This window comes from Dipteris shenzhenensis, chromosome 10 (assembly GCF_047967505.1).
Source record: "Dipteris shenzhenensis isolate YYH24624 ecotype China chromosome 10, Dip_SZ_1.0, whole genome shotgun sequence".
NCBI classification, from domain to species: domain Eukaryota; kingdom Viridiplantae; phylum Streptophyta; class Polypodiopsida; order Gleicheniales; family Dipteridaceae; genus Dipteris; species Dipteris shenzhenensis.
Window position 1 is genome coordinate 23,352,257 of NC_141605.1, and position 27,645 is coordinate 23,379,901.

Genomic DNA, 27,645 nt, shown 5'->3' on the forward strand with positions numbered 1-27,645 from the left:
GAGGTGAAGAAAGCCCGGGATAGCCCATCCTCACCTGGGCACTTCTGTCCATCGATGGCCATCAAGGCCTCCAGCATCTCATCCGTGGTAAACGGTGCCAACAACGTCGCCTGCATGCTAGGCTGGACCAAGGAAGGAGTGTGCCTCCACACCTCCTCACGGGCACGATGAGTACGAGGAGTAAGCGGCTCCTGCTGGAAAAGGGTCCTGTAGAAGTCGGTGGCCAACCCCAAGACCTCTCCCGGATCCGTAACGGTGTGTCCCTCCGCTATCCTGAGACTCCGAAGCTGATCATCTGCAGCTCTCTGGCCATGCGTCCTGAAGAACTCCTTGCACATCCGGTCACCCTTCCGAGCCCAGAAGGGGAGAGAGGCGTGATAGGAAAACTCTGAGCGACGCTGGAGTGTCTCCTCAAGAAGGGCTCTGAAGGGCCTGGATCCGAAGCTCCTCCGAGCCCGGGGATGCCTGTTGGAGTCGCTGAATGGAGGCGAGGTCCCTCCGAAGAGCTCTCTCTCTACCCCACCACTCCTGTCGAACCTGTAGGGCTGCGAGCTGGCAGATCTGGTTGGACTCCTGCAAAGCCTGCGCCACCGAATCAACCAGATCCGCGCACTCGCCCCAGTCTCTGTCCCAAAGACTGCAAATACTGCTGCGCACGTCCTCCCTCGAGAAAATGGAAATGGGAATTTGGCATGAGTGGGGGGGGAGGGCCTGAGCTGCCGAATCTAATGATAGGAGCACAGGCGCATGGTCGGAAAGTGTCGTTCCTGGAACTATGCCGGCCTGACCGCCTCTGCTGATGGTCCAATCACTAACATAAAATCTATCCAGCCTCTCCAGGAGTCTGCCTCCTTCCCTGCGGAAGCCCCACGAGAAATCCAAGCTCCCGTGCCAACGCCGAAAGGATGGGTCTCGCCAGCAGTCCCTTCCTCCTGTCGCAAAGATAAAAGAGTCCCAAGCGGACTGCTCTGCCTGAGACATACCTGTAAACTCCGGTCCTCTGCCCTGCTGGTCCTCCAAGGTCTCCAGATTGTTGAAGTCACCTCCAACAATCCAGGAATCCATGTCTGGGAGTATCCCTGTAAGTGTCCTCCAGAAGGTGGCTCTACAACGGAGATCTGTGGGAGCATAAATGTTGAGGATTCTATCTCTGGAGCCCTCTAGTTCCAGGCCTACCCAAAGGGCACGACCTGGTATCAACGTGCCATGACCGAAAACTCCCTGGGCTCTAGCTGCTCTCCCACGGAAGTACAGACACCACCACTCCTCCCCAGTGCGCCGATCGAGGGCTCCCAGTAGGTGTGAGAGCGACCAGGGAGAATCTTCCCGCATCTACGGGAGTGAGCCGCCGAAAGCTTGTGCTCCTGGAGCAGAAGTACATCCAAACGACCAATCATTGCTGGCTGAAGTTCGTGTCTCAAAATGAGCTTCCTAGGACCACAGGTGCCAGAAGAGTGAAACCCGTTCACATTCCAGGATACGAGGTGTAGGCTCATGGTGAGGACTGGGAGGCTGCGAACAACTGTGTCTGCTCGCGGTCGAAGTCGAAGAAGAAGCTGACATTTTGGAGTGGAGGCGCTGGCGCTTATGGGAAGGTTTGAAGGGGGAAGCGGGGTCGTCCTGCCCGTCCTTCAACACCTTCAGCAAAGGCGAGAGGCCTTTGGTACCATGAACGAAAGCTTTCTCGAGCCAGCTCGAGATCTCTGAGGTGGACATCTCGTAGAAGGCACGGAGTTTCTGAGGAGTCCAGGCTCTGACATCTTGGGGGAGGGGCCAAGACGGGGGGGGCCTGAGGATCACAATCAGTCTGAAGTGTTTGGCGGCGCAACGCCACCGCAGGCGCACGTCACCCTCGGACCACTGAGTCTCGAGAAGCTGCCCACCGGACGGGCCTATCCAGGAGCAAACCTGAGCATGCGTCTGCTCCCTGAGAGCCTCCCAAACCGAGTCGTCTGTCCAGGTCTCGGTGCCGTCGCTAAGGAACGTGAAAGCAAAGCTAGGGCCATCCCTAGGGGCCAAGGCGGCTATCTTCCCATTTGCCCCTTTGCGGAGCAGGAAGATACTGATGTCGAGATAAGCAGGGAAGGTCTCGAGGTCGGCCACATCCAAGTAGTCCCAGGGGCCAGATCTGTAAAAGTCACGGGGTAGCTCTCTCTCCTGAAGCTGAAGCCCGTCAGAGTCTGCCACTGAGGGGCTAGCGGACAGAGAAGCCTGCGCCGGTGGTGGTGTAGACTCTGGGTGTCCTGCCAGCGGAGGGGGAGGGGGAGGAGGAGGAGGCTGGGGAATAGGCATCTCGGACTCCTCAGGGGCGGCTGGCGGAGGAGGAGGAGGAGGGGGAGCGGGGGCTGCCCTCGGCTGAGGAACCGTCGGTGCAGCTAGCTCTGCGGGAGATCTGGAAGAGGCGGGGGGGGGGGAGGGATGGGGCTGCATCGGGAGCTGGGGCTGAGAAGGAGGGGGAGAAGACTGAGGAGGACGAGGAGGGGGCTGCAGCTGCGGGTCGGGAGATAAGGGGTGCAGTTGGGGGATGGGCTGGGGCTGAATGGGAAGAGGCTGGAGAGAGGAAGAGAGGGGGACCTGAGGCTGTGGAGGGCGGGCTACCGTCCAAGAAGATGCTCTCCCATGTCCCTGGGGCGGCTGCTTATCGGGTCTCTGAGGTGCAGCTGCAGGCTGGGTAACCTCTGCCTCCTTGCCTTTATCAGAAATCTTCTTGTTCTTTCCTCTTTTCCTTCTAACCTCAGTCCAGCTGCCAGCTAACTCTGGTCCGGGCTCCGGCTGCCTCTGCTCCTCCTGGCGTGGCTGCCCGGAGGGGGGGGAAGGGGGCGGAGGGGGGGGGACGGGGGAGGCCGAGAAGAGCTGGCGAAGCGTGGGCAAACAGCCGCCAGGTGCCCAAAGCCGTGACACCTCAGACACTGTCCTGGCTGTCCGGTGACTACCATGCTCTGGGTGATGCTGCCGGCACCTGTCACGATCTCGATCACTGCCGGGAGAGTCGCAGGATCCGCCACAGCCACACGGACTCGGGGGGCTCTTGCCGTAGTCACCGCATCGGCGAAAGTATCGTGCATAACCCAGCCAAAGTGGGATCCCAGGTCCCTAACAATCGGCCGCAGCTCAGCAGCAAGACCAGGAAAAACTAGCGTCACTGGATGGCGAGGTATACGGAACCGAGCATCAAAATATGCTGCGCTGAATCTGCGGTACCACGGGTCTATCATGATAATCTTTCCATCCACTGACGTGGGGGAGCCAGCAATCACGTTGCTCGCAACTTTCGCATTGGAGAGTTTAAGCCAGAAGATGCCCCTTCCCATAAGGGCCACCTCCTCAATATGGCCGTCCTCTAGAATGAGAGTGGACTGGAGCCAGTCCCTGATGGCTGATCTGGAGGGGGATCGTCCAATGACTCTGCCATAGACAGAGGTAAGGGCAAAGTCATTGGCAACCTCATGAACCCGAGATGATTGTTGCTCTGTCAGGATGACGCGGTAGGCTTCTGGAGAGGGAGGGACCGTCTGGGCCTCCGGTTCCGGGCAGGGAGCCGCCATACCGCCAAGACAAACTGCGAGGCTTCCGATGAGGAAGAGGCTGCCACCCAAAAAAAGGGGGGGGTAGAAGCGGGAGGGTGGAGCCTGGGTGTGGCGGGAACGGGGGTGGCGCGGGGTGGAGGAGTGGAGGCGGGGAACGGGTGAGGTGGGGAGGTGGGAGCGGAAGCGGGGGCGGGGGAGAGGCGGAGTGGGGCGAGAGGACGGACGGGGGGCGGGGGGAAAGGGTGGGACGGATGGGCGGGGTGGAGCGAATGGGCGGGGGGGCGGGGGTGAAGGCGGGAGAGGAAGGCGGGGGTGGATCGGAAGGGTGGAGAGACGAGAGGGGGTGGGGGCGGAAGGCGAGGGGTGAGGGGGCGGAATGGGAGGCGGGGGTTGAGCGGAGTGGAAGAGGGGCGGGGTGGAGCGAAGGGGTAGCGGGGTGGAGCGGAAGGGGTAGCGGGGTGGGGGTGAGCGGAGTGGTAGCGGGGGCGGGGGCGGAGCGTGGCGAGGGGGGGCGGAGCGAGGTGGGGGTGAGGCGGGGAGTGAGGGAAAAGGCGGGGGGGCTGCGGTGAGGGGGGGGAGAGACGGAGGTGCGAGGGGGGGGTGAGGACGGAGGGCAGGGGTGAGGCGGGGGTGTGGTGAGGGAGGGCGCGGTAGCAGCGGGGGGTGAGGGGAGGTGAGGGCGGAGGGGTAGGGGCGGGAGAGGGCGAGGCAAGGAGGGGCTAGGGGGAGGTAGAGGTACGGAGGGGGAGGGGAAGCTCGCAGGAGCAGGGGGTCCAGACATTTTACATCCCTTGGAATACTGGGGAATAATTACTGCCTTGTCAGATTTAGTTTGAAGTTTGAAGTGTGTTCTAACTTTTTAGCTTTGTGAGTAACTCTTTAGCTTCCCATGAATCCTCTAAGAAAATGTGTTAGCTTATAAACACATGGTTTCTCTTACCCCTTAGTGGTTCTCTGCTTACATTTTACTTCCCTCAGAATACTGGGGAATAATTACTGCCTTGTCAGATTTATTTTGAAATTTGAAGAGTGTTCTAACTTTTAAGCTTTGTGAGTGATTGATGACAGACTGTGTGTGCAAAAAGATGCAGGTTTTGACATTATACGTATGATACTCATATGCAATGGGCTTGATCCTCTGGACAGATTTGTTGGTCTATGCTATGGACATTGCTAAGCTTTATGTGGAAGGATTGAAACTGTCCAAAGAGCTAGATCCTCAAGAGAATATGCATGGAGAAGAGTTGCTTCCAATAGCAACAACCTTATTGATTGAGGTATGGATTTGGTGGTTTTGGTGAACTGTGAATATTTTTTCTCAGCATATTGTATGTTCTAACGGAGAGAGGGAAGAGAGGGAGGGGGGTATAGGTGCTAGAGAAAGCTACTCTTTTTGAATACTTAGGGCCAGCCTTGATTTTGCAAATTTTGATCATGCTAATGTATGTGTGTAATTGTATAGATTCTATCTTTTCACATGATATACACATTTCGATATCAGCCCCATAGCAATCCATCTACACATATGGATGGATGGATCTTACGATTTCCCTTCCATGTCCTGACCCTAGTAGGAAACAATAGTCGGTTGTGGAACGTTGATTATTTCCATCTCCAGTGTGGTCTGAATCACAATACCCTGTAGAAGTCGAGTAGATGATTCCATATCCTACGTTCAATAACCGTGCTAGCAAGCTTGTGAGTGATGTTGGGGCTTTGATGAGAAGTGGCATAATAGTCCCGGCGAGAATGCATTGTCAAGACGAGGGCCCAAGACGTCGGGGCGTCTTTCGCTCCTACGAACAAAGGTTCTTTGATGTGCCTGAACCTCATGCCATAGTCTTGACATTTTTGGTCTCCTTGTACCACCATTGCAGTAATTTTTGTTGGGAATATCAATCTCTAAGGTAGTGGTCAATGTTATAAGGGTTAGGGGCATATTTTCCTTCTTAGGTCTTTTCCCTAACCATAGTTAGTTCTTGAGTTAGTGGTACAATCAATTTTGACTGACTAATATCTACAACCACGAGCAATGTTGCACTTCCAAGTTCATGAAGACATCATCATAACTGACTAATATTTACACAATATAAAACAACATGAGCATACCTCGAAATGAAAATGTAAATTTAAATGAATCGAAGAAACGTGGCAGATCTATTTGGCTGAAGACGGACTTCCAAGCTTATGGCGATGATGCAACTAGAGCCTTTGACCATGTAGTCTCGCACTTTCGAGGCTTGGAGCAGCAAAGTCTAGAGAATGGCCCAACTTGAACTTCTAATATAACATCTTTGCAAAATATTGTGGAATGGTTTCACTGTGCGGCAGCTTTGAATGCATGCATTCTCTCGCATGGCTTGGTTCGTGAATTCTTTCATGTGGCTTTGTAGGATGTGCTCCACACTGACACTAACTACTCAATGGTGACAACATTCCCATTCCCAACCTTCAGGGTTTTTTGAGCTCTCCACCTTCATAAAGTCTCACATTGGGTATTAGAGCAAGCCTCCCAGCACCTCCACGTGCTTGCCCAAGCCTCGTGGATCGATTTCATTGTGAAGGATCTCACCTTTCGTCGCCGAAACTGCTGTAGAACAGCTCGTTTTTGCTGGCAGCCACGTCCTATAGGGTTCTCTTTCACTTTTGGAGAGGTCCTACATCTATTTTCTAAGTGTGCAACCAGTTTTGCAGAAGTTTCTTCTGATTTCGTCCTGTTTTGGACCAGCCGCCACCTCCTACTATTGTTTCAGAGTCGGGTGCCACCTTGTGTGCAGTGTGCACTTCTCCAAGGTGAACGACCTCTCTGTAGGATCGATTAACGAGAGAGAGCAAGTACAAGGTACAAGAGTCTTGAGGAAGCAGCCGTCACATCAACTAGTGTGTTATTAAAAGAGCAGTACATAGTACTTGTAGCTAGACCCTAGGACTTGTGTCCTAGGTGTCACATAGGACTAAGTGTCCTATGTGGCATAAAAGGCACAGTTTATCACAAAATAAACTAAGTGCCTATAACTATGCCTACAAGGCACATACTAGGGCCCATAGGGCATCACTAGAATTGGGAGAAGATGGCCTACAAACCTCCCTCCATGGTATGGGCTGAAGTATTCTGGAAACGTCTCAGAATACTTGGTATTTTTTGGTCATGGTGGCACATGTTCATCCAAAAGGATATAGCCACCTATGAATGTACAAGGTAGGTCAGATCATGTAACAAAGGGAACCAAGTGTAAACCTGTCGGAAGACTTCGAACTTGGGACGAGGAAGTGCCTTTGTAAACATATCTACTATGTTGTCCTCTGTGGGAAGATAGGATAACTCTATGTCTCCTGCTGACAACCGCTCTCGAACATAATGATAGTGAACTTCAATGTGCTTGGTACACGCATGAAACACTGGGTTACGCGCAATGGCCAAAGCACTCTGGCTGTCAGTGTAGACCATAGTGGAGGATGTCCGGCGAATACCAAGATCTGTAAGTAACTGTCGAAGCCAGACACACTCTACTGTAGCGGTGAATACTGCTCTGTACTCAGCCTCACAGCTAGATGTGGCAACTGTTGGTTGCTTCTTGCTAAGCCAAGAGATACATGAATTGCCAAGCAAAAAACAATTGCCGGTATGTGACACTTTGGTGTCGGAATAACCTGCCCAGTCACTATCCGTGTAAGCATGCATGGTAAGTGAACCCTGATCACCATAGAAGAGGGCTAAATCCTGAGTGCCTCTGAGATATTTGAAGACTCTCTTCATTGCCTGCCAATGCTGTGAACTGGGCATGTGCATGAATCCACTGAGCTGAGATACTGCATACTGTAAGTTTGGTTTGGTGTGACATAAGTAAATGAGGCATCCAACAACTTGCTGGTAAAGAGTGATATCACATGGTGGGCTCCCATCATGAGCTGAAAATTTGAAGCGAGGGTCCACTGGATTAGAGATTGGCTTGCAATCTGCGAACTGAAAATGATTAAGGAGCTGTCCAATATACTTGGACTGTGACATGATGATACCCCCCTCAACATGAGCAAACTGAATGCCCAAATAATAGTGGAGCTGTCCCATGTCTGACATTTCAAAAACCTGCTGCAAATCAACCTTGAAAGCTGCAATATGCTGAGTATTTGGGACCGTGATGAGCATATCATCCACATATAAAATCAGCACTAAAAAAATCAGATCCACTCCCACAGACATAAAGAGTGGGTTCCGTGGGGCTATTCTGAAAACCAGGGGATAGTAAGTGTGCATGAATTTTGGCATACCATGCCCTGGGTGCCTGCTTCAAACCATAAAGGGCTTTTCTAAGCCGGCATACCTTGTTTTCAGAATTAACAACCTCAAAGCCAGGATGTTGTGTGACATAGACTTCTTCCTGCAGATCCCCATGAAGAAAAGCAGTCTTGATGTCAAGTTGGTGCACTTGCCAATGATGATGGGCTGCAATGGCAATGACACATCTAATGGTCGTAATCCTTGATGTGGGAGCAAATGTCTCCTCAAAGTCAATGCCTTGTTGTTGGGCATACCCTTTTGCAACAAGACGGGCTTTGTGTCGATCTATACTGCCATCAGATTTCCTTTTTAATTTGTAGACCCACCGGGTACCAATGGCATGCTTGCCGAGAGGGAGATCTACTAATTCCCATGTGTCATTTTTGGCAATGGATTGTAACTCAGCTCTCATTGCATCCATCCACTCTTTGCTGTCAAAAGCATCTTTATGGCACAAAGGCTCTTCATTGCAAGCTGTAGCAAGGAGTGCAAACTCAAGAAAGTGACCATGCATCTGTCTATTCCCTGACCTTGTCCGGGCAGCAAAAGGCTGATCTTGTTTGCTGTCCCTCAATATGTATCAAGAAGCCATTTGGGAACTTGCCTTTGCTATCTATTGACAGCTCTTTCTTCAATCACTGTATCATGAATAGTGGGATCATTTTGTGCTCGAAGAGAAACCTGCAAATCAGCATGGGGTACTGGCTGATCATTGCTTGTTGGAGGGCTTGTAGGAGGCTCATGTTACTGGTCGAAGTCCTCTTCTGAGGAAGGCAGAGGTAACCAAGAGTCAAAGGCATCAAACATGTCAACTTCTGGCTTAGCTTTGCAGTTCACAAGAGGAGAAGCTGAATGTTCAGCAAAGATTACATCTCTACTGACAATAATCTTCCTAGTATTTGGTTGGTATAACCTATACCCTCTGCTCTCCTGACTGTAACCAATAAATATGCATTTGATTGCCTTGTCATCAAGCTTATGTCTCAGCTGAGATGGTACATGAACATATGCAAGAGACCCAAAAACTCTCATATGTGAAAGTGAAGGCTTCTTGCCTTTCCATGCTTCATAAGGTGTAACAGTCTTCAATGCCCTTGTAGGTGATCTATTCAGCACATAGTTGGCACACATCACTGCATCAAGCCAAAATTTATTGGGCAAAGACTTGGCCTTAAGCATGCATCTGCCATCTCCATAGTAGACCTGTTTTTCCTTTCAAGAATAGGATTATGCAAGGAGTAGTGCATGAGTGAACAATCCCCGTGAAGACAAAAATGCATCAAACTCCTTTGACTTATACTCTCCCCCCCTATCTGTGTTGAGGGTGACAAGCTTGCATCCTGATTCATTCTCAGCCATATTCAGCCACCTCTCAAAGCATAAGAACACTTCAGATTTGGCTTTTAAAGCATATACCCAGCAATATCTTGTGAAGTCATCAATGAGAGTCATGAAATATTTGTACCCTCCAATGGCATTTGTCCTCATTGGGCCACAGACATCACTGTGCACTAGCTGTAATTTCCTTTGTGAGAGTTTTGGACAATTCTTTTGAAAAGGAAACCGATGCATCTTACCCAAAAGACAACCCTCACACACATGTTTGGAAACTGTGTGAGTTTGAGGTACATCATTTGCCATGTCCTGTGAATGTAACTTGGCAAGTGCTCTATAATTCAGATGACCCATTCTCTCATGCCAAAGATGAGTTTCAGCAAGCTGTGAATCTGAAATAGCAAATGCTTCAATAGAGAGTGCAGCTGAGTGATTCATCAAGGTGATAAAAATCGCTCTGAAGCCTGAAGTGGCAATTGCTGAAATTGAAATCAAGTTGACTTCAATTCCAGGCACAAAAAGAGCATTTGTCAAAGTGATAGGATGGCTTGAAATGGATGTGAGCTGCACATCTCCGATTCCTTTTACAGCATAGGAAGCATTATTAGCACATGTGACAATTCCTCTCGAGGTGCATCAGCTAAGGAATGAAACAATTGTCTACAAGATGTGATGTGCTTGGAAGCACCACTATCAAAATATCAAGACTGAGCATCATTAGCAGTAAAGAGTGTATCAACTTTGGAGGGATCAAATGAACAATGGACAGCCCATGCCCAATCATCCTGGAGAGCATGTGCATGTGAAGCATCTGCTGGCTCGTAGGATTCAATTGCATGTGAGGCATTAACTGTCAATCCTGCTTTCTTTTTCTCTGAAGAAATGCGCTTCCGACATTCTGAAATGTCATGTCCAGGCTTGCGACAATAGTTGCATCTTTTCTTCTTTGACTTATCTGCTGTATTTTTAGATGCATTGGAGGAATTGCCACTGCTATGTGCACGTTTAGGCTTGCCCATAGGCTTGGAAGCCTTGCCTCTTCCTGTCTGATGTGAAGCAAATGCATGATCACGAATAATGGCTTGTCTATTAGCACGACTTTGCTCTTCCTGCAAAAGCAATGTGACTAGCTGATCAAAAGAGTAGTGGTTTGGATTACCCATGGCCACTAATCGGAGGGTTGTAGCAAACCCTTGATATGTATCTGGCAGTGGTTTGTTGCAGTCCAAGTACATTGGGAGACCGCTTGACCGGATCAAATTTCCACAATTGTAAGCCTATTACAACTCCTATAGAGCCAAGGCTTAAGTTATCCATGCATGATGATAGTGATCCGTTTTACAACCAGGCTGTAGGATGCCTAATTTACTTGTGTAATACATGGCCAGACGTTAAGTATGCAAGATCCCAGTTGACCAGATTTATCCACAGCCCAAAGGCTTCACATTGGCAGGTTGTGAAGTGTGTTTTTAGATGTCTGCAATGTACTCGGTCTCTTGGTTTGCTGTTTCCGAGAGGGTTACTTGCATTTACATGCTTACAGGGATTCGGATTGGGCTGTTGATTTTGACACTAGGCTGTTAATTGTTTCTATCGTGGACACTCGCGCATTTCTTGTTAGAGCAAAAAACAATCAATGGTTGCTACCTCATCACATGGAGCTGAGTACAGTGCAGCTTTCACAACCACAGTGTAGTGTGTTTGGGTGAGACCTTTATTGGCAGATCTACAAGCATCATTGGAGGAGCCAATTTTCACTGATGGTCAGAGTGCCATTGCAGTGGTGCAGAATCTTGTGTTTCATGCATGTACGAAACATAGAGAGAAACATAATCATTATGTTTAGGAGCAGCCATGTAGGGGGGATCATCTTGGTCTTTGTCCTACACACAAGAATGTCGCAAATCTTTTCACCAAAGCTCTACCTCGTGAAAAGTTTGAGGCTTTTTGCAAAGCTTGGAGCTTATACCCGTTTGGTGATTGAGCTTATTATTTCTTGTGTTCCGACATTGTCATGGTAGGGGGTGTCAAAAATATTAATCTCTAAGGCAGTGGGCAATGTAATAAGGGTCAGGGGCATTTTTTCCTCCTTAGGTGTTTTTCCCTAACGATAGTTAGCGAGTAAGTGGTATATTCAGTTTTGACTTAATCGAAGGCTCACCCTAGGGTTTTGTCATGTTGACAGCCCTCTCGTACTTCATACTCCCATTTCAGTTGAGTGAGCTTTACGTCTTTTAGCTCTCCACCTCTATAAGCTCTCACATTTTGTAGAGTCCTTCAATGATGCCTCAATTGATTACCTTCTCTGTGGCTTTGGACTTAATGATCACTTTGTCCTCGCGAGAATGATTCTCATCCTACTTTGAGTTGAGTCATTGTGCTTTTAGCCAATTGATCAATAGAAAGCATAAGACATTTGCTCATACTTGTCATGATTGGAACACTCCCAATACCCTTGATTGGGCAGTTTTGATTGTCAGCCACTATAAGGGATGATCTTGGACTAACACTAGCTAGGTTCTTGAACCATTGTTTTTTCTTTGACATGTGCTTTGAGGCTCCACTGTCAACGTACCCATCATCTTCTTTCTTGGTCACTACAAGCGATGAACCTCTCTCAGTGACCATAACCTATGACATTGGTGGCCTCTGATTTGGTTTCTTCTTTTGACTTGTCCAAACTCCTTTTTTAGGTCCGCTTCTTCTTCCGGTAGCTTCTTGCAATAGACACACTTCTTTTTCTTAGAACCTTTGACTCGTCTTTGTTAGATTTACCATCAGACTAGGGCTTACCCTTAGTTGGCTTACCATCACGGTAGGGCTTACCCTTAGTTGGCTTACCATTGCAAGGAAGGCCTGCCAACTTCATCTCTCGAGCTTCTTCCTCTAGGAATAGGTGCACTAGCTTTTTTAATGTCACTGGTGCCAATCATTGCCTTGCAATCATTGCCAATCACTGCCTTGCAATCATTGTGGTTACAAAGTCTAGCTCTTGGGGAGCATGCCAAGTTAAATCCTGACAATCTACTAGGATGAATTTGTTTGTTGACCAACGACTAAGAGATGGCCCCTTAATATTGAATCTATCTTATCCGTCTTTGTGTTGTACTCATTGCTAATCTCATACATGTTTCTTCTAAACAGTCCATACTTGAAACACATATCCACAAGCTGAATATGTGGTAGGACCGAGTCTGCAGTTGTCCCAAATGATTATGGCTAGGTCTCAACATTACACGGTACCCAATCTCAGACTGCTGTAGGATCTTTCGGTGTCACAACTACTCCGGTAGTGTCCTTTATGTCTTAGGGCCTCAGCTCTATCGCTATCATAATCTCCTAAATCACCCTTACGACAAGGTGGCTCTAGATCTTCAGGGTAAATGTGTCATCTAGCTTTTCGAATCTCCAAAGCTTGGGATGGGTAATCTGCTGGCCATGACAAGGATTTAACACTTAGGAGGGGGAGTGAACACTCTCAAAAATTGTAAAGAGAGGTATGTTGCGGAAAACAGGGTCAACTCTTTCTTGGAGGGCTTCTTCCTTCAGGGCTGATGGGTATCACAAGAGTTGCAGACCAGCCATGTCAAAGATCAAGTGCTTAATGTAGCACTTGTATGCAGTGCAAAAATGAATGCACTTTCTTTCTGACACTCTCAACAATATCTTGTAAATGAACCAACATAGATCACTAATGTGCATAATAGATAACAACAAGTCGAACCTAAAAAAGAACTCGGTATATTTATCCATAGAAGTGGAAATAGAAGCTTAAGATAGAGCACAAACTCTAGTAGGTGCTGGGCAACATACAATCAAGGATGGTGTGTCAATCGACGGAGATTAAGACTGTTGCTGCTCAGTGAATGCATGTGCATGCATCTAGGATGCATAAACTGAGGCGAGTGCCTTGTTTGTATAGGCAGGCCAGCCCTTAAAACAGGCAACCAGATCTAGACCAGCCATAGTCACAAGAAACGTTTTGTCGCTTCTGACATGGTTTTGACTTTTCGGACGAAACGGATAGGTTACGAATTGATACTTAATATATACCCTTATAGGGACGAAAAGATATGTAATATTTAAGTTAGAGTGATCAAAGCGAATATACAAGTCAAAACAGAATCACATCGGATTCTAGAAAAAATGGGGTAAAAACATTTATTTGAGTTGGGCGAAACAAAGGTTTCATTGAGAGCATTCCGTCCTATTTCGAAACGTTTTGTCTGTTTTGGATTTTGAGGTTTCAAATAGGATGAAACGAGTTTACATGTGACTATGAGATTAGCCGACTAGAAGAGGACCAGGTTCATCTGACCAGATCATTTGCATCTCCAGCTAACCTGGTCAATGTTTGACATGATCAGTAAGTCATATCTGCCTACCTATCTGCTACTGCAATTGCTAGTCTGCATGCCTTTTGGGTGCATATATGCCACTATTAGGGTTTATAAACAACAATACTATTGCACCCGCCTCAGGTTGGGTCATATTTCTTCTACTAATCATTCCTGCATAACGTGCCCATCCCCTAGATCTACGGCCCTGCTATGCTCCTCACATAGCCCGCGAGCTTCGCAAGGATTGCCATAGCCAAGTTGCTAAGTAATAGGGATGTCTGCCTTGCCATCAACTCTTGTTTTTGGGCAGTGCATCAGACAGTAACGATGGGAGAGCTCCTTCAAAGAATCGCACACCAAGATATGCAAGCAAATGTGAGAGTATTGACCTCACGATCTCGTGATGTAGGTGTTTGACTAAAACTAAACAAATTAGCCCATGCCTTAATATCTATTCTTTACAAAAATTGGCCCACAACCATTCATTAGCTTTCCAACCCTTGGCATCAAACTCATCATCTATACTCAAGTTGCTAATCATCTTAGTCGAAGTTATTGGATGAATCACCAAATTAATAATTACGCTTGACATACAGACATCAAATACATCACCGCTAAATATTTGCCACCTCGTATAACTCGGAATCACTCAAAATACCAAGTAAGCAATTTGGCTATATAGTAAGTAGCACTATGTTGTGTTTTTAAAGGATGAGTTTGGGAATGTTCCTGGATTCATCTAGGTATATAGTAAGTAGCATAATTACACCATTCATAATGCCATCATTAGTATTGCATGGAATCACTTGCAATACTAACCATCTAGTGTGGCACAATACAGGAATGATCCAAAATTATCTTTAAGAGATCTTTAACTATCTACAGGCTACGTCACAGTACATCGTTGGAGGATACAAACTCATAGTTATTTTGGGAACGTCGGAAGGGTGTGATAATCATTAGAAATGTTTCATGCGTTTTAATTTGGATACTTCACCATGTTTTCTATGTTGAATGTGCTGATTTCCCCGCAGTAGTAAAAATTATCATACTACATCAAATCATTAATTTGGTATAGGTCCCAGCATTGTTATTGCCAAATTTTGCCTAATGTTTGCCATCCTGTATTAATTTGACGTTGAGAAACTAATAAGCACAAAGCTCGATAGTAAATAATATATATAATCTGTGATAGAGAAATATATTTGCATCATTGTCTAATCATACTTCAAAGTTGTGATTTCTTAAATCTTTAAATAGGTTAGCTTAATGTCCTGGTAGCTACTAATGGTTCGAAATGTTTTCTTATGTAGCTAGAAATACAAACAAAACATTGTCTAGCATAACTAACTTTAAAGATATTCTTAATGTTTATCAATTGTGCGTGCGCACACACACACACACACTTTTTTTTTTTGGGGTGAAATCTTATATTTCTTTGTGGGAAACCTCAGAAGAGGTGAAAACCCAGCATGAAGTACAAAAGTAAAAAGATTACAAGTAGGTGTTGGGGTAAAGGCACATTGCCACCCTTTAAAATGTTATGACACCTATGACTGTCTTAAGACAGTCATAGGGTGAAAGCCTAATCCTAATAAAACCTATGAGTTTGTGGTGTGGCTCAACACCTTTTTACACACCCACACTTCTTGTGTCTCCCTCTCTCTGTCTCCTTTGTTCCACTCCCTCTCTCTTTCCCTCACAAGTGGTATCAGAGCCTCTCCCTCACAAGTGGTATCAGAGCCTCTACCTCTCCCTCTCATTTCCGGTCTACCCCTCCCTCTCCCCTCGGGCCTCGTGCGCGGCAGCAGCGAGCGGGCGTGCAGCATCGAGCGGGCGCGCAGCAGCGAGCAGCGCGCAGGAGCAGGTCGCGCGCGGGCAGCGACAGCTGCAGCAGCAGCTAGCTGCTACCCGCTACCAAGCGGGCGCAGCCAGCGCCTCCACCGCACAGCACCGGCCGCGCGCAGCCCATCGACCGGCTGAAGGCAGCAGCCGCGACAGGTATGGTCGTCCGTACCGGCTGTACGGACGCCGTACCGTACGGATGCGGCCGTACGGACGCTGCGACAGGAGGTATAGGTCGAAAATTTTTTTGGGGGATTCGTGCCCTCGCAGGTACAGGGTACAGCAGGTACCCTGCGCAGGTACAGCAGGCACATATTTTTTTTGGGAGAGAAGGAAAAGAGAGAGCACTCTGCTCTTCATTCCCGGAATTTGTTCAGTTCTAAAACTGTGTGTTTGAGGTACAGCATGTACACTCGTGTCCCTCGTGCTTGAGGTGACTATTGCCACAGTGTGTGGTGGTTGCATAGTTATTTTGTTTCGGGAAGGTCAGATGCCTTGATTTTGCAGAGGGCTTTTATGCTTTTGCTGAGTGCAAATCTCAGTTTTCGGGTGACAATTTCATAGGGCTTTTGCCTGGAAGTGTATGCAGTGTATGCCTTGAGGCAGTGTGGAGCCAGGGTGCCCACATTGGTCTTGTTTCCGCAGTGTATTCAATGACATTTCTTGCAGGTCACATTCTGTGTCTGACACTTTGAAAATCTCAGTTGAGCCACGCTTTGCCAGGGCGCATCGAGTTTACTCGGTCCCTAACTGTCCATCGTTGACAGTGCTCAAAAGATTTTCTCTTCAGTGTTTGTACGTTGGGATCTGTGTTGTTATTGTGTACACAGGGCCGTTTATGCATTACATTGTCAGGTGAAAGTGCCAGGAGAGCGCTGTATTTTGTGTGCTACCTCAGTGTTGAGGGTGTTTTGTTTTTTTTTCACTTGGTACAGGTGTCAAATCAAGGGGCTTTTGCCCAGATTTTGCTTGTGAGCACTTGAGTTACTGTTTGAGAACTTCAGATGCCTTTTATCCCCTTGGCAGAAGGGTGATTGTTTGGGATTTGTCCCATACTTTGTTGCAGGTTTGTGACAGGCTGAGGTGTTTGGAGCCTTTTTCAGTGGACCAAACAGTGTATGACAAGTGGTTTATGCATATAAAATCAGTGCAATACCTCATCTGAGGTGGGAGAAGTGTCCAGGACAGCAGTGTTTTGTGCTTTGTCAGCTGATGATGCACTGATAAAGCACTTGTGGAACAGCTGCAGCATTCTGAAGTTACTGTTTTATGCCTATTTGAGCAGGGTACAGTGTGTTAGAAGGTACAGTGACTGGAGGGAAAATTTTCTGTTTTGCTGCAGATTTTTTGACAGTAAAAACAGCACTATTGTGAGTGCTCCTGGCTCTTGATAGAGCAGGTTTTCTGAGAAATCAGAATTTTATTTAGTCATTTTTGACTTACAGGGAGTCAGGCACTTTCCTTATCTGATATGGCATCAGGGGGAAGTGAATCTTCAATACTGAACATAAAGAAATTGGAAGGGGCACACAATTATGCATTATGGGCAGAACAGTGTTTGAATGTACTTCTGCTAAAGAAGATTTCTAAGCCCATAAGGGTGAAGGGTGTCAAGCCATCTGGGATGGCAGATGATGAGTGGGAGGAGCTTGATTTGTTTGCAAGGGCTGCTATTATGCTTACTCTCACTGATTCTCTTGTGTTCAATGTTCAGGCTGAAAAGACCTCTTATGGCCTATGGCAGAGGCTAGAAGAGTTGTATGCCCAAAAGAGCTCAGCCAGTAAGGTTTATTGGTTGAAGAAGCTTGTTGACCTTCGCATGAAGGAAGGTACAGCTATGACCTCACACTTGAGTGAGTTCAATGCCATCTTTACACAGCTTCTTGCACAGGGATTGAACCTTGATGAGGAGTTTAAGGCTACTTTCTTGTTGTGTACCCTCCCTGAGAGTTGGGACACTTTCAAGACCACCCTGTCTAATTCAAATGTCACTCTTATGTATGCTGATGTGGAGAGCTCTCTCCTTATGGAGGAGATGAGCAGGAAGAATAATGCGGGCAGCAAGTCTTCCAATGCTTTGCAGGTACAGGAAAGAGGTAGGACTCAGCAGAAGGGGAGATCTGCTGGCAAGTCCAAATCCCACAGTCAGTCCCGTGGCAAAAAGGATATTGAATGCTTTTACTGTGGCAAGAAGGGACATGTGAAGTCTAAGTGCTTCAAGTTTATACGGGATTAGAAAGCCAAGAAGGCTGAGACAAAGGATGCAGGCAGTGGAAGCAAAGGCAAAGGCAAGGCCAAGGCAGATGACTTGGATGCAGTGAATGTTGCAGCAGAGGACAGTGACAGTGACAGACATGATGTTTTATGCTCTTCTGCTGTAATTGCACATACATTGGTTGTTGATGGCCATGACATGCACACCTGGCTCTTGGATTCAGGTGCTTCTTTTCATGTTACTCCTCATAGGGAGTGGTTTACTTCCTACACAGGTACTCATGGAGTTGTTCACCTTGGGAACAACTATGCATGTCAGATTGCAGGGATTGGCAGTATACAGATAGTATTCCCTGATGGACGCATATTTATGCTTGATGGTGTTCGCCATGTGCCGCAAATCAAGAAAAATCTGATTAGCACTGGCTTGTTGGATGACAGTGGTTACCACACCACATTTGGGGATTCCAAATGGGTGATTACTGATGGCCAGGTTGTAGTGGCTGAGGGTTATAAGAGTGATACCTTGTACCCTCTTTATGTTTCCAGTGTAGGTAATCATGTTGTTGCCATAACCGAGCTGCCAAAGGTTTCATTGTGGCATAGCCGGTTGGGACACATGTCTGTTAAAGGAATGCAAGAACTGTCACGTTTGGGTTATCTGCCGTCTCTTTCATTTTCAGATTTGCCTACTTGTGATCATTGCATATTTGGCAAGCATTCTATGAGTCCTCATAAGAGGAGAACTCCCCAGAATAGAGCACCGCTTGATCTAGTGCACACTGATTTGTGTGAGATGCCACAGCTATCACTAGGGGGTGCAAAGTATTTCATTACTTTTATTGATGATGCCACACGCAAAGTGTGGGTCTATTTCTTGAAGCATAAGAGCGATGCCTTAGATGCTTTCAAGAAGTTTGTCGCTCAGGTTGAGAATCGGATAGGAAGCAGGCTGAAATGCCTCAGATCTGATAATGGGGGTGAGTATGTGTCACATGCTTTTGTACAGTTTTGCGAAGCTAAGGGCATTAAACAGGAACTCACCGTGCAACCTGTGGAATACAGGAGGGTTGTTTATGATGATGTCGGACTGCAAAGAATGCCCATTAATATGCAGCAGCAGGCTGCTGTAGATAACCCTGTTCAAGAGGGTATACAGGCTGAAAATCAGCCAGACAATTTTGCCAATGATGCACCACTGGATATGCCAGCAAATGGGGCTGTAGAACAGCCAAATATGGTGGTACAGCCACCCGTCATGCATGACGAACAGGCTAGACAGCAGCCTAATCCGGAACATTTTGTTAGGAGGAGCACCCGTGTACAACGGCCTCCTGACAGGTTTGTTCCAGGAGCCATGCTGACAGATTGTGGTGAGCCTTCCAGCTTCAAGGAAGCTATGGGAAGAACAGAGAAAAGGAAGTGGGAGAAAGCCATGCAGTCAGCAATGGACTCCCTACTTCAAAATGATACATGGGACTTGGTGCAGCTACTTGCAGGCAGAAAGGTTTTGCCATGCAAGTGGGTTTACAAAGTCAAAGTGGATTCAAATGCTTTATCGAGGTATAAGGCCAGATTGGTTGCCAAGGGATTCAAGCAGGAGAAGGGCATTGACTTTGATGAGATTTTTTCCCTTGTAGTCAAGATGACTACTTTGAGAGCAGTGTTAGCTCTTGTTGCTCATGAGGACATGGATTTATGTCAGATGGATGTGAAGACTGCTTTTCTTCACGGAGATCTCCATGATGAGATCTACATGAGTCAGCCAGAGGGATATGCTGTTAAAGAAAAAGAGCAGCTTGTGTGTAAGCTCAAGAGGAGCTTGTATGGACTCAAGCAGGCGTCAAGGGAATGGTACAAGAAGTTTGATGCCTTCATGCAGTCCCAAGGGTATCATAGGTGTGAGACCGATCACTGCTTGTACACCAAACGGGCAAAGGATGGCAGTTTGATGCTACTCATTCTATATGTGGATGATATGCTGATTGCCAGCAAATCTCAGCAGGAGATTAGTGCTTTGAAGAAGCAACTGCATAAGTCTTTTGACATGAAAGACTTGGGTGATGCAAACCATATTCTTGGTATGCGGATTATTCGTGACAGGTCCAAGGGGCTTTTGTTTCTGTCACAGAAGGAGTACATTGACAAAGTACTGCAGAGGTTTAAAATGGAGGGGGGGAAGTCTATTAGTACCGCGTTGCCTCCACATTTAAAACTCAGCAGTAAGGACAGCTCGAGATCAGATGATGATAAGGCTGAAATGGCCAAGGTTCCGTATGCATCTGCAGTTGGTTCTTTGATGTATGCCATGGTTGCCACTCGTCCGGATATTGCTTTTGCGGTGGTAGTCATCAGCAGGTATATGGCAAATCCAGGCAAGCGGCACTGGGAAGCAGTGAAAGGCGTCTTGAGGTATCTCAAGGGTACCAAAGACTTGTGCATATGCTATGGTAGGCAGGATGCATTGGTGCATGGTTTTACAGATTCATATGCAGGGAATGCAGATAACCGGAAGTCTACTACCGGTTTTATTTTCACATTTGCAGGAGGTGCTATATCATGGGTGTCTCGGTTGCAGAAATGCATTGCACTGTCAACCACTGAAGCTGAATATGTTGCAGCCACTGAGGCTTGCAAGGAAGCAATATGGCTTACTGGGCTGGTGGGAGATTTGGGCATTACAGGAGATATGCCAGTTTTGCATTGTGATAGTCAGAGTGCTATCATGTTGGCAAAGAATCCGGTCTTTCATCAGAAGACCAAGCACATAGATGTGAAATACCATTTCATCAGGGAGGTACTGGAAGACAAGCGACTTGAGCTTGTGAAGGTGCATACTGATGATAATCCTGCAGATTTGCTCACTAAGAGCTTGCCTACAGAGCGGTTTGCACATTGCCACCACATCATGGGATTAGGATGAGACCATTCTTATTTTATGGTCTTGTATACAGTAACTGTATATTGCTGTAATTTTTATTCTTTTCTCCCCTTTAGGCACATTGGCCTTTAGGTGGGAGGTTGTTGGGGTAAAGGCACATTGCCACCCTTTAAAATGTTATGACACCTATGACTGTCTTAAGACAGTCATAGGGTGAAAGCCTAATCCTAATAAAACCTATGAGTTTGTGGTGTGGCTCAACACTTTTTTACACACCCACACTTCTTGTGTCTCCCTCTCTCTGTCTCCTTTGTTCCACTCCCTCTCTCTTTCCCTCACAGTAGGCTCCTGGGAAAAGCCAGGAGGATATCTGAAAACTGGACAAGTGAAAATGTTTACAAGTCACCAGGGGGGGCATCTAGCAGGATATCCTCCATAGTGAGATTGTTTACATGTAAAAACTGTTGTAAAGAAACTACATCGCCATCAATAAAATGAAGATGTTTTTTACCCTCGTGATTCTTTTTGAGATAAGCAGGCACCCGAAATTTTTGAATCACGCGTGCGCGTGCGCACACACACACACACACACACACACACGTGCACGCGGGTGCACACTTTAAAAAAAAAAAAGGTGATATCTTTGATTGATTATATTATATGAGTAGCAACCTCAAAAAAAGGTGCTACAATTACATCAACTGAAAATTTCAGTATATGCCAAAAAGACCTCATGATCTATGCAGTGGGTCTGCAAGCAATCAAAGAAAGATTGTTGCAGAGAACGCCTAAAAAAGCCAAACAGAGAGAAAGTAGGATCACCAAAGACTTTACAATTCCTATATGTCCATAAAGTCCATAGTGCCCAGTAACGAACCCAAATGAAGAAAAGATGAAACTCTGGTTTGGATGGATGAAACCCAAATAGCCAGAAGAACTTCCCAAACGGAACAGATGGGAAGCTCGCTCACAGGTGCTGTCAAAGCAGATCAAAAAAATCACGAGAGCACGGACAATGCTAAAACAAGTGAGGCATAGTCTTCCAAGAAGCAGAACATCTATGGCAAAGTGCAGGAGCAATGTGTCGATGAGCTAATAGCTGTCCAGATGGAAACACTCCCAAAAGAACTTGCCAAAAGAAAACCTGTTGCCGAAGCGGTACTTTATAGGCCCAAAGTTGCTATAATCTTTTCCTCCACCACTTGGCTGGGCGATGCATTCGCCAAACAGAATCACCTCTCTCTGAAACCCAAGGTTGAGGCAAAATGATTTTATACAATGCAGGTACAGTAATCTGAGATAGCCTCAAAGGACGAGAAGAGGACCCTGGAGAAGTCAAAGTCCAATCTTCCAGTTGGTCCTGGAGTTCCAAAGGAGGAATCGGAACAAAGCGCGAAAGCATAGAAGTAATTTGTCGCCACAAAGGACGATAATGAGAGCCCAATCCATATGTAGTGGCTGCTAGAGAAAAGGGGAGCACAGTACCAGCATCATCTATAACATCAATAACCGAGGTGATGCCTTTAAACGAGACAAAGTAGGAACGTCGAGGTTCCTGTAAAGCCAAGGGAGGCTGAAAGACTTTCGACCAGTGAATGCTTTCAGCTCTCAAAGAATTTCCAAGCAAAGATTGTCGTCCATTCCATTCCAGATGAGAAAGAACATGCTTCCAGTCAAGAAGCAAGCGGGAGACAAAAGGGCATCCAGGCAAAGTGCCATCAATGCAGCCAAAAAAGAAATCCCAGTGATCGAGTTGCCAATGACTAAACGCAGAAATACTGATATGAGTGACCAGAGTCCTAATCATAAGAGCCCAAGGCTGATCACCTTGCAGAAATTGCAGCAACATTTTCCCCCTATGGGCAAGAATATGCACATGAATATCCGTGATGTTCAATCCACCATGCATCTTGGGAGAACAAATGTGATGCATCGAAAGCAGCCTGAGATTTTTTCTGCCATGTTTGGATCGCCAGAAGAGTTCCATAAAGACAGACATGAAAGATGTAAGGTCTGCCTTAGTGAACATGATCAATGGCAAGTAAAATTGAATATATGCCACAAGGATGGACTGCACTATTCGAAGATGAACGTGCAAAGGCCAGGTTGCTAGTTTCCAATACTCAAGCTTTTTCCGAAGCTTAGTCAAAACCCAATTAGTTTGGTGTCGGTGAGTGAGTTCCCATCCCAAAGGGTAACCAAGATGATGAACAAACTGAGTGGGTGGAACGATATCCCCGGGCCATAATAGACAATGCCAGTCTTTGGAATGCAAAGGGAGTAGCTTAGACTTCTGAAAATTAACATGAAGACTAGCTGCGAAACCATAAATAGAGAGGGCCTGCATCAAGGCACCAAGATCATGGGGCGTATTCTTCGGGGTAAAGAAAGAATCATCAGCATAAGCTTGAGCAACCATGCTGCGAGTAGCATCCAATTCCAAGCCATGAAGTGATCCTGTAGCCACAAGATGATCAATATATTGCAGCATAGGATGAGTAGCAATGAGTGAGAATATCATAGTCCCGAGGATCAACCCTATACCATCGATCCAACCGAGCCCGATAAGAAGACTGAGCATTGTGTTGAAAAGTGTAACCAGGCAGCATAGGCTGTGATTCTTTCCACAGATCAATAAGAGGGAGCTGGGTCAAGAAATTAGACCAATACTGAAGCTCAGAGGCTAACATGTGAGGAGCATTATTAAATCTCCACAAATGAAGGCATGTTCCTTCCAGGGATAACTTTGCATATCAGCCCAAATTAAACCTCTCCTGCGAGAAGATTGTGGCGCATGGACCGATGCAAATTCAAAGACTTCCCCCCGTATAAGACACTGGATGATCAGACATCTACCTTGACTATCCTTCAGAGCAACCACTGGCTGAAACTCATGTTTCACCAGGAAAACCACACCTGAAAAAGAACGTTCTCCTGTATAGAAAATATCATAACCAGCAAAATGACCATGATGACCAGCATACATATGCTGATTATGCTCTTGCAATGCAACTATGTGAGGCTGCAATTGATGCAGATATCCCCAAACCAACTTCCATTTCCTGGGATCACATAGACCTTGTACATTGAGAGTAAGACACTTTATGTATGACAGCATATTTACAAAGTATTTACATGTGAGAGCCCAAAAGATTAAGTTTGCATTTCAACCTCAGGATCCAGCCCCCGACCCTGAGAAGAAACTAATGTCTGTGGAGAAGATAAAGTAGGAGCCACTTCCTCTTCAGAGACAGAGGATCATTTTCTTTGTGTTTGCCCAACCTACTACAAGATTCGGGAACGCTACCACTGTCTCTACCTAGAGGGGAGTCGCTTTGGTCCTTTGTCACGACTAATCCATTTCCATGACTAGGTCTGTATCGGGCTTTATCTGACGGAGATGCGGCGACACAGGGAGACGCTTCTACGACAGATCAGAGAGCAGCAGGGGATGGTTAGACCAGTACAAGACATAGAGGGTGATCGGGCATAGTGACAGATCACAGGCTTCTATACATTTGAGTTAACCCGCAGACACAGTGGAGTGGAGGAGGAGGAGGAGGAGGAGGAGCCAGCTGATATGAGAGCAGTCTGGATGAGCGCCGGCACAGTACCATCGAGAGAGGACGCAGAGGCCACATCCGCGAGAGAGAGCCCCTAGAGTATACTCTATTTTTTTTTTGGCCGAAAAAACAGTTCTAATTATATTACTTCGAGAACAAGATACAAGAGGTCAGCTTATAGCTGACGGGCTGCGTTCACAAACCGGACGCAGCCCAAAAGGTAGCATAATAAATCATACTCTCACGGAGGAATATGCTGAGTGTGAATGAACAGCCATCGGGGTGGTGAGTAGTGCCACCGAAGGCCCTGCGTAGTCTGCTCGAAGAAGAGGCTCTGTGAATCCCAAGCCTGGAGGAAGCGTCTCCGCTTCTCCTGACCAGCCCGGGAGTCTCCCTGAATCTGGTCCCACTGGCCTCTGAGGGTATGAATAATCTCACTCCAAATCTCCGCCATGATCTGGGCAGTCGATAAGGAGGTGCCACCGAGGATCTGCGCGCAGCGCGAGGTCCAGATGTGCCAACCTGTAATGCTGCTGATAATCTCCCAGACTGGCTGCCTCTCCCGAACTCCTGTATCAGCCTCTGCTAGGTGCTGTGGGATACCCTCGAGCGGCCCCCACGTCCCCTGTGTGATAAGGAAAGTGGGGTCCTGCCGGCATGCCTCGAACAAGTGATGGAGACCAGGTGCGGTGCTGCACCAACAGAACGCGCCCCAAGTGATCACTCCTAGCTCTGGTGCTGCACGAGTAAGAAGCCCGAAAGTCCACCTCCACACTTCCTGGGCGCGCATGCAGCTCCACAGGCAGTGTTTTGGTGACTCCTCATCCGCGTGGCAAATCTGACAGCAACCGTCCTGGCCTATCTGCCTCAACCAGCTCCCCACTGGAAGACCTTTATGGGTAAGAAGCCACAGGAAGTATGAGATCTTCCGCGGCCGCCAGCTCTCCCACAAGGCCTTCCAGAAAGCCTGCAAAAAGAACCTGGAAATACCCTGTGCGTACCAGCTAGGACGCTGGGTGGGGGGGCGGCTCTGCATCCTCCCGAGAACTCGCCTGCCCAGAGTCGTGCTGTAAGCGAAGAAGGAAGTCTGCCCCTGTCCTGTCACAATCTCTGGCCACCACCACTCTCCTGGGTCCCACTCAAGCTCTGACAAGGCCCGCCCCTCCCAGAGCCAAAGACGCCAAAGCTGCAACTGGTCCTGCTCGAAACTAGGGTCGGTATGCCAGATCTTCCCCAGAAGGCCTACGACCCTAACCCTCTGCCACGGGAGTAGGGGGTCAATGAGCGCATCCTCTCTCCTGAGGCGTCCGTCACCTGAAACCGCGAAGAAGGCGATAGAGGAGTCATCCAAACGTCCTGCGACCACCAGTGGGATGCCACGGGGGGTGAACTGTCCCAGCCAGTGGGTGTCTCCAGGCATGAGGACCTGAGGCTCAGGTGGAGCCAACCAAGCGGCTGGGATCGCACCGTCGATCTCTGTGCGTCTCGCCTGGACTCCACGTGCACCGCCCGCTGCGTCTGCCAGATCGGCCATCTCCAGATGTCTGTACGTGTCCCTCCAAACTCGAAGGGACCGGGCTGGCCCCCTCATCCAGCCGTCCCACCTGATATGTGATCTCTCCCCCAGCTGAAGGCCCTCGGCGTCTCTGACCTGCCCATTCCAGACGAGCGGCTGGCGATCGATCTCCTCCTGACAGCTGGGCTGGGACTGAATGAGACTGAGCCGGAGCCGCCTCCAAACCATGAGGAGGCTACGAACGAGTGGGGAGCGGGGTTGCGTGAGCGGGGCGGAAGTGAAGATCCACCTGAAGGACGGTAGCCACTCTCCACCTCGGCGCGGGACACAAGAGCCGACTCCCTGCTGAAGTAACATCTTCCACGTCTGCCCCCCTGGGGTCAAACCGCGGATGATAAGCTTGCCTAACAAGGCCTGACTCTGAAGCTCTGGATCAATGATCCCCAGACCCCCCTCCGCCTGCGGAAGAATGACTGTCTGCCAAGCAACCCTGGCTCTGGTATCTCTCTGCCCATCCTCCCCAGACCAAAGAAAGTTCCGAACCAACCTCCTGAGCTGTGCCACGCTGGATCTCGAGAAGCACCAGCAGGAAGCCACATACCAAGCCGTGGCTAGAAGGACCTGGTTAACTACTAAAGCACGACCTGCAAGGGACAGCTTAGCAGTGCTCCAGAAAGCCAGCTTCCGTCGGATGGAATCTAGCACCGGGAGAAACTGCTGAGCTGGCGTAATGTCTAGGCCAACCTGGAAGCCAAGGTATCTAGCTGTCTGTCCACGTGGAATCCATCTGAAGCCCAGGAATCGCCCCCACTGAGAACACGCCCCCGGGTCTGTGAGAAAACCAACTGATTTGTTCCAGTTGATTTTCGCACCAGCGGCCGAGCAGAAAACCTCCAGGGCCATCCGCACCCTCTCTAGCATCCTCTCATCGTCCTGGACATAAAGGGCTGTATCATCTGCGTACTCTGAGTCCAGAAGCTCCGTGTCCTCCCGGAGTGGAAGGCGAACACCCCTGAGCCCTGTGGACCTCGCCCGAAGGTAGTAAGTCATGGCCTCGGCGAAGAAGAGAAACAGATAAGGAGCCAGGGGACAGCCCTGACGTACTGATCTCTCCAAGCTGAAACGCTCACCCATCCTGCCTCCAATGATGACTCTGCTAGACGCTGTCCTGTACAAAGCTGAGATACCCTGAATCCAGCCTGCCGGGAAACCTAGTCGCTCCAGAGTCCCCTCCAAAAAGGACCAATCCACGCGATCGTAGGCCTTCTCGAAGTCGAGAAGTAAAATGGCAAGGTGTGAACCGCTGTACTGAGCCCACTCCGCCGCCTCTGAAAAGGTAAAGACATTATCCAGGATACTGCGATCCTGGACAAAGCCTGTCTGAGTGTCATGGACGAGGTCTGGGAGTAGAGGTCGAACTCTGGCACTGATCATCTTGGCGAGGATTTTGTAGGCAGTGGTAAGGAGAGTGATCGGACGCCACTGGCGGATCTCCTGTCTATCTCCTCCCTTCGGGATGAGGCAAATCAGTCCCGAGGAAAGGCTCTCTGGCATCTGACCGCTGCTGAAAATCCCCTGCAGAGCTGCAAGGAGGGGCTGATGGATCTGGTCCCAGAAGGAGGTGAAGAAAGCTCGGGATAGCCCATCCTCACCTGGGCATTTCTGCCCATCAATAGCCATCAAGGCCTCCAACATCTCATCCGCGGTGAACGGCGCCAACAACGTCGCCTGCATGCTGGGCTGGACCAGGGATGGAATGTGCCTCCACACCTCCTCACGGTCACGACTAGCGCGAGGGGCAAGTGGCTCCTGCTGGAAGAGGGTCCTGTAGAAGTCAGTGGCCAAACCCAGGACCTCCCCCGGGTCCGTAACAATGTGACCATCCGCTGTCCTGAGACTCCGTAGCTGATCACCTGCAGCTCTCTGGCCGTGAGTCCTGAAGAACTCCCTGCACATCCGGTCACCCTTCCGGGCCCAGAAGGAGAGAGAGGCGTGAAAGGAGAACTCGGAGCGACGCTGGAGGGTCTCCTCTAAGAGGGCTCTGGCTCGAAGGGCCTGGATCCGAAGCTCCTCCGAGCCCGGGGAAGACTGCTGAAGTCGCTGAATGGAGGCGAGGTCCCTCCGAAGAGCTCTCTCTCTGCCCCA

General features: G+C 48.3%; 1 protein-coding gene across 1 annotated transcript in view; it reads left to right on the plus strand.

Moving 5' to 3' along the window:
• Positions 1 to 27,645, plus strand: part of LOC147897574 (Tetratricopeptide repeat (TPR)-like superfamily protein) — a 121,951-nt gene that overhangs the window by 66,528 nt on the left and 27,778 nt on the right. The window contains exon 11 of the mRNA XM_087380642.1: positions 4,674 to 4,804. Within this exon, the coding sequence (XP_087236768.1) occupies positions 4,674 to 4,804 (131 nt within the window). The remainder of the gene's footprint in view (positions 1 to 4,673; positions 4,805 to 27,645) is intronic.